At 41.4% G+C, this 7,665-nt stretch overlaps 1 protein-coding gene across 1 annotated transcript; it reads right to left on the reverse strand.

Annotated features, from left to right (window-relative positions):
* Positions 1 to 290: 290 nt before the first annotated feature.
* Positions 291 to 6,241, reverse strand: LOC139883254 (auxin response factor 5-like). The gene is made up of 14 exons (XM_071867462.1): positions 6,132 to 6,241; positions 5,755 to 5,866; positions 4,874 to 4,972; positions 4,708 to 4,764; positions 4,470 to 4,622; positions 4,285 to 4,369; positions 4,047 to 4,137; positions 3,269 to 3,433; positions 3,052 to 3,174; positions 2,854 to 2,929; positions 2,636 to 2,771; positions 1,220 to 2,505; positions 815 to 1,005; positions 291 to 417 (listed from the first exon to the last, which is right to left on the reverse strand). Exons 1-14 carry the CDS (start codon positions 6,239 to 6,241, stop codon positions 291 to 293), a joined length of 2,811 nt encoding a protein of 936 aa, XP_071723563.1.
* Between the last annotated feature and the right edge of the window lie 1,424 nt (positions 6,242 to 7,665).

The raw sequence follows: 7,665 nt of genomic DNA on the forward strand, positions 1-7,665 counted from the left end.
CCACAAGCTAGAAGTACCTTAAAATCCAAAAACAGATGCTCAGATTTTGCCTAGATGCAGGGAATACAATACGTGTCGGAGTTGGAGTTGCTTTTCTAAGTTTCGCAACCAACTGAACATGGCTCTTCCATTGATGAGTAGATTACTCTACAGAACAAATTGTCCCTATTAAATAAGATATGATCCCCACGAGATGTTCCTTCTTCACTCTACTGTGTCGCTTGCAGCTTAAAAAAAAGGCGGGAAGCAGAGCGTTAGCAGAGCCATAAATAAACTTTTTGTGTTGCTTGTTAAGACGTAGTAGCATTCACTACTTGTCCTGCGGAGGCATTAAGGAGCTTCATTCCCTCTTCGCTCATCTGCTGAACTTCCACAGGTGACAAAATTCTGATGCATCGGACGCAGCCAACAAATTCCCTGCACAACATGCAGATTGTGAAGTTCATTAATTACAAAACCTATGTTTGGCCAAAAGATTAATTACAAGGTTGAGAATGGCTACCAACAAAACAAGTATTATCTTTTTCAACAAATAAAAATAAGAAGATGAGGGATCAAACTTTGTTAAAGAAACAAGGAAAAAAATTCAAACTTAGTGTCAAACTAGCAAATAATGCAAAACGCAAACTTGAGCAACAAATATTAGGACACGGGTAAAGGTAAGAACAGAAGGTTAACAGGTTGTAATGACTGCTGAAAATTTTTTTAGCACCCTTTGGTAATTGTCAAAAAAGTGATTCATCATTGCAAAGATTTTGAGTAAAAGAAATCGCCACAATCAGTGGGTAAACAAATGGGTAGTCAAAAGACTTACTCCCAAGGATCATCACCAACAAGCAAGACGTCATTCTCATAATCGACATAGACCAGTTTCCAGCCAGAGCCCCTTGGATCATTTAGCAGCCCCTCAAGTCCAAACATGTATTCTATCGCAGATAACAGCTCCTCATAGTTTTTAAAATTTGTCACATCAATCGACCTTCCGACTGATCCTGCCTTTTGAACCTGTTCCAGAGATTTCATCAGAAGCTTTGATCAAGAGCACAGGGAACAAGAATAAAACATCTACTTAAACAGATACCAAGCCTATCCGACTTCCAACCAATAAAAGTCACTGTACACAACCTTTTGACAACCATAAGCATTCTAAATGTTGATATATGAAGAAAAAATCAAGTAGTGTTGCTCAGCCAATCAGACAGAAACTGCAATTTGATACCTTAGTATAGGTGCGCATAGGTGGGGCTACTTGCTGCTGCCATGTGCTGTTTTTCAAAATGCTACTCTCATCAAAATCAACATTGCTCGAAGATGTACCGCCTGAATTATCAGGGAAGTCTTGTCTTGAGAAAGCCTGAGAATCTGCAAGACTTGCAGAAGTAATCTGAGACTGAACATCTTGGCTTGAACTGAAGTTGCCCACCAAACAATCTGAAAGATTCGGAAAAGGTCCATCCTTTATTGTGCAAAAATCGTCTAAAATGGCACTTGAGATAGATGGATCAATTGCAGAACTTCCGCCATTGCTAGCATCTAAGTTAAGACAACTATAAATTCCGCTCTGGTTGTTGCTCTCAGCTGATAAATCCTTCAAACAAACTGAATTGGATATGCCACAAAGGCTTGACGGGTCCTGCTCAGGAAGTGGAGTAAGTTGGTCTCCTTGGGATGGAAAGCGTAAATTAATGCCCTGATGATCCCACAATTCCTGACTAATCAAAGGTAATTGGCCTACTGGATCTCCAAAAGTGGCAGATGGGTCTTGTGACCCACAAACGGAAAATGGGCCTGGCGATCTAATTAATGCAGCTACAGATTTATTTGTAGAAGAGAACATCAACTCATCAGGGTTTACAAAAGGGGATGACCCATGCAGCACATTAGAATCAGCGATGGGTATCTGCAGGGGTTGTGGAGGCCATGAACAGGCCTGCGATTGAATTTGACCCTGGTTCTGGTTGAGGATTATCGGATGGTTTAAGTGGTTTTGTTGACTGGAAGGACCAGAGGCAATATTTTCCTCTGGAAGCTCTCCAGTGGAGGTCGAAGGTACTTGGTTTAGTACATCTTTTTTGAGGTGGGAATCTACATTCAACTTTTCATCCTTTGTCTCTACCGGTGCTTGATTTTCAGTCTTGTACGGAGGCGGCACCTTGTTAGTTACATGAACTTCAGATGACAGACCCATGGCACTAGATTGATCAGGACAGAGATGAGGATATATAAGCTTTGGCGGAATGGCACTTTCTGTATTGAAAGCCTGTGGCTTCTGATTCACTGTTCCCTGCATAGTGTTCACTTCATGCCCAGGAATGACCTTAGGATTGTTATCTTGAGGAAGAGAAGGATGGTTCACAATTTGAGGTTGAGGCTTCATTATCATCTTAATTAGCTGCTCCGAGCACAGATTTGGAACTGAAGCAAAAGGAAGAAGGTTCATGCCTCCACCTTCAGGAACCTGGATAAGAGGTCTCTTGACTAAACTTCCCCATTCAGTTTCTCCTCCTGAAAGTAGGAAAAACAGTAGTGTGTGACTGCAAGGTCTTGCAGGTTGATTCATGCAGCAATCAATGCAATAGCAAGGATGACTAAACATTTGGGCCACATAACAAGTTTGCGAATGCAAGAGAAATACCCATAAAACCAGTATGCAGTGGCCTTTTGAGAGCTGAGGTCAGAGAAGGAAAAATAAAGAGACTTTCTGGGGTCTCAATATCCCATGGACTGACCCTATTCTGCTTATCACCACACCCCGGTTCATCCCACTCCACCTGTTTGCACAAGTGTGAGAAGCTGAATTAGGAAACTAGCAACATATGGTCCACAGTTCGGTTCAGAAGAAAACAAAGCTACCTGCAAATTTCGCCATTTTGATCCAGGCCATCGTAGTGGATCCAAGTCACTAATGCCAATTATTGTACCCATATATCTGAAAGAGCAAAATTTCACTAAATGCTAATTTTATGGATGTTCTTTGAAACCACAGCTAAAATACTCAGATAAAAACCACTAAAAGAAGAAGCATGTTTGGAAAAATCATCAGAAAGTTACCTGCGTTTTCCTGACTCTTCAGTTTCAAACATCATGCCGAACCTCATGCCAACAGAAATCCTAGTCCCATATACGGCTTTTCTGTATTTAACCAAAGGAATGACAAATTCCGACGGGCATGCCCTGGAGTGATAAGAGAGACCAAAAAAGTCAATAACTAGGATGAAGAAACAAAAAGGAAAAAGCCAAGATGTGACTAGGGTAGATAGGACAAAACCTCGGATTGTAGAAAATCGTGAATGAGCTTCGACTCGTGGCAGCATGAGCCGCAGCTGCAAGGATACCAATATGCATGCTATCTGTTGATAAAACCGACGATGGTAATGTTGTTTGTTGGCGATTTGCACGCCTTACACCCACCATCAGCTGTGACTTCTCATCCCTAACAGAGAAAAGTAATTGTCCTTCATACCTTAAAGCTTCAAAGGAAAAAGACATCTTGTGTTGACACGTCTTATGTGAAGGCCTACAACCTTCCCACAGAAAAGAGATACTCATTTGTTTTTGGGAAGAATATACAATGGAGGATCACACGACTCAACTAACCTATTTGTGAAGCATCCTCTGCAATTTGAAATGTAAAGTTCTTCTTGAGTAAGCAATCGTCAAATTAGATCATAACAAATAAATTGCAGAAGCACTATATCTAGAAAATTTTAAAAGCCCCATATCCAAGTGACTCCCGATGAAAAGTTGGACTTTAGAACAACGGTCCAGCAAGTAATACAACTATAGATGAAGCATGGTAGTCACTAGGCAGCCCAATGTAAGAGTTCAGATAAATGATTTATTTGAAGCTTTTGTCTAAACTAGGACAAACCTAACTCGCTTGATGACAACATCACCTGTATTCACTATGGAAGTCAAGAAATTATCTAGGTAGAACAGCAATTTCACCATACAAAAAGCCACAAGAAATCTCATACAGTTGAGAGAACTCAAACAGTTCTGGAACTCATTGAGCTAAACTGAGTGGATAACGCAATTGAAAATACCTAATGAATAGAACAGAATCGCCTGCTCGGAGCCTTTTTGCACCAACAAACAAGCTCCACCCAGTGGTAAGAAGGTGTCGCTTTGGCTGTCCTATTGAAAATGTACAAACGGAATTACTCAAGAAAGCAAAAACCAATTGCACGAGGGACAATGATAATAATGACATGAACATGCAAAAGTAATTCAGAATGAGCATAACATATTTAACAATGAATTTGCACAATTAACGACTCTCACCCCTGTATATATGGCGGAATGTCCAGGTGTTATCATGCAAATCTCGAACAACAAGCTCTTGAGTTGGTGGTTGCATTGCAAAATCCTGAAATGCAAAGTTAATATGCAAATTAATTGTTGCCCTCTGCTTGTGGCTTTACCACAGTGCCAAGAAGCTTCAATGTTAAAGATTTAGGAAGCATCACCAATGGAGGGAAGAGCTTTTCTGCTGCTCTCCGTGGCACTGAGAAGCCACCATGTGTACTTGTATCACTCGCCGTCAAAGTCTTGCAAAAGAACTCACTTGGATGTTTGCTTGGCCTTAGTCCAAAGTCAGGTACTGGAAATACATCTTTTTCCTAATCCAACAATAGATCTGTGACTTTGGAACTTTTTCTTGCTTTGTAAAATGAGAAGTTAGAATCAAATTGCATCTGGGCTTACAGAATTAACAGGTTGAAGACACATCTGAGTATATATTTCATCTGTCTCTCTGTCGGCCTATTATACATTTTAAAACAAGATTAATAAGTACTAGTTTGTATGAAATTGCCAAGAGACCAATCTAAAAATGTCGATGGTTAGGTGTCTAACAGAAAAAATCACCTACATGGAGAGTCACGTTGTGAACTTGGCACATAAGCTGTGATGGGAGATTTGGATAATTTGGAATTTGTGAAGTAGCCGTTCTTTTAGTAGAGACTGCAACCTATCAGCAACATATAAGCATCTCATCAGAAAAGGAAAGACATAAAATACGTGATTCCCAGCACAAGAATATAAACTCTGCAACTAGTGCTCCATATGGACTAAATCAGCATAGTGATAATAGCTCTAAAAAATTCAACTGGATCTCAGAAAACCATTATAAAGGCACTCAAAGAGGCCTTTACCAGCAATGAATTACCAAACAGCATGTACAGTCGGTTTATAAATCCTATTCTTCCTGATGGGCTCTGTCTCTCTCTCTCTCTCTCTCTCTCTCTCTCTCATGAATAAAAAGAACCCCAGGCAGTAGAAAATGCAGTAACGTTTCACATTTACTTTAGTAAAGAGATTTTGAATTCGAGTAAACTTCCGTAGTACCCACACATTTGTGAAACTTTAAGTATGGAGAATTAAAGCTCGCTAGAAGTTCCTATCTCGAAAATCAGCAGGCGATCTGTAATTGTCAAACTTTCTACATCAGCCGGTTGAGAAACCACCATTTCCACAGACCGACCTTTAATAGAAAATTTGTATTGAGCCACAACGAGAAAAGTCACGGTGGAAAATCCAGGGATAAAAGATTCAATTCAATAGCATGAGCACATGAATAACTTCAGGCAGCACACACGTGCAAGTTCTTATCTCTCATAGAAGCTCACAAGAGGAACAAAAGCAGAAGCTCACGAGGCCAAGGAAGAAAAAAAGGAAGTGGCCCAGAATAGACAGCTCCCTCTGTGTTCGTATGTATGTCACAAATTGAAACAAAATACATAAAATGCAAACCTGTTCACTGTGTCCTTGAGGGAAATAATACACCAGACTTCCAACCTGAGGCAATGTGACAAGCGGACCCGCACAAGCGTGCCATAACTCTGAATTTATTGTCTTCGAGCTCCTGAATATGAAATCAAAACCCAAGGCACCAAAAGATGGAACATCTGAATAACTGCTTTAAGCCAAAGACTCTATAGAACAAAGTGAAAGTATGAGCCAGAGGAAGCTCTGTCATAAACTTGCCAGGTTAAACTTCATCAAGAATCTAAAATTTTCAAAGAAGTCGAAGAGAATGCAAAGTTCTCTTTTTTCATTTTCTGTTCTGTTCCTTTTTTTTTTTTTTTTTTGAGAGAGAGGGGGGGGGGGGAGGGGAAATCTAACCAGACTGATCTTGAATTTCTTTCAACAGCTTCATTTCTTCAAGAAGAGTAGGCTGCGGTAGAGTCACAGTCACAGGCCCTCCAGTCTTGATGCTTCCCTCTGCAGAAGAACCCATCTCTTTGCTTCTCTCTCTATTCTCTCTCTAACTCTCTATCCCTGCCCCTCTCTACTTCTACCACCCCAACTTAAAGAAACAACCCGTCATTTTGTACTCTTAGACCAAAACCCAGAAATCAAATGGTCCCATTCTTAGTCCTCCACCGGCAGAAAAACCCAAGAACGTTCTTCTCTCTTTTCATCACGCACCAACCGAACCGAGGAAGTGACATATCAGCATGTCCCTTGGGAAAATAAGGAGGAGGATGACAAAAATTAAGAATTGCCGACTGTCCGTCTGTCCATCTGTCTGTGTGTTGGGTTGTGTTGTATGGAACTCTCACATTCCAAAATCGAAGAAAAGACAACCGGAGCTGGGGACACAAGAAAGAATCCAAAAGATCAGAGCCTGCAAAAAGTCACTGTGAGGAAGGCCAATCCTAATGTAGGAAGGAGGAGGTTTTTATTCCTTTCGCTTGCCGAGAAACCCAGGAAAGAAAACCCCCATCAGTTTCCATCAAGCCACGCCTCCCAAAGCACAAAACTCTCTCTCTCTCTCTCTCTCTCTCTCTCTATATGGGGCCTTCTACTTATATACTTTTGGCTTTTATTTTACACCAAAATACTCGTGTTTAAGTGCTTCGCTGAACCCACCATACTTGTAATATCTCACTTGGATATCAAACCCTTAAATGAAAATGAACACACCTCTCTCTCTCTCTCTCTCTCTCTCTCTCTCTCTCTCTCTCAGTTTTTATAAAAAAAAATCACACACACACTCTCTCTCTCTCTCTCTCTCTCTTTATGGGTGAGAGAGGATTGGGAAAAGTGTGCATGCTCTTATCCTGCGCACGCTGCCCCGCTGCTATAAGTGGCGATATCCTTGCAGCTTTAAATTGCGAGAGACGATGAAACTGGAAAAAAAATAAAAAAGAAAAGAACGCAGAGGGGGGAGGAGAGGTGAAGAAAAAGGAAATGTGAAAATGGGTGGGAGAAAGAAAGACCATGAGAACACGAAAACGCTTTAAAACAGTACAGAGAAAGATACGGGTGCGCGCGCCCGAGAGAGAGACAGAGAGAGAGCCGACTTTGTTCACCAAAGAGATTGAAAGATGAGATTTTTTTGAAAAAGCGGGGAGGGCAGGGGCGGCATTACTGGAAAGAGCGAACGGGGCAATTTAGCACGTGGATTACGAGGGTCCGCATCGCCAGCCCCCCTCCCTTCTTTCTCCTTTTGCTTTGCGCCTGCCTTCTTCTTCCCTCGTCCTCCCTTTCTCCCATTAGCTCCGGCTTTCGCCTGGTTCTTTAAGGGCGGTTCCCCTTTTTCTTTCAACTCGTTTCTTCCGTCGGAAAGAAAGGCATGATGAGAGGCATGCCGAGACTTGTGACAAAGCGCAAGTTCCTTGATACGCTTCTTAAGTAAGCTTAGCCCACAATAATTCA

The sequence above is a fragment of the Rutidosis leptorrhynchoides genome, unplaced genomic scaffold (genome assembly GCF_046630445.1).
Source record: "Rutidosis leptorrhynchoides isolate AG116_Rl617_1_P2 unplaced genomic scaffold, CSIRO_AGI_Rlap_v1 contig375, whole genome shotgun sequence".
NCBI lineage: Eukaryota > Viridiplantae > Streptophyta > Magnoliopsida > Asterales > Asteraceae > Rutidosis > Rutidosis leptorrhynchoides.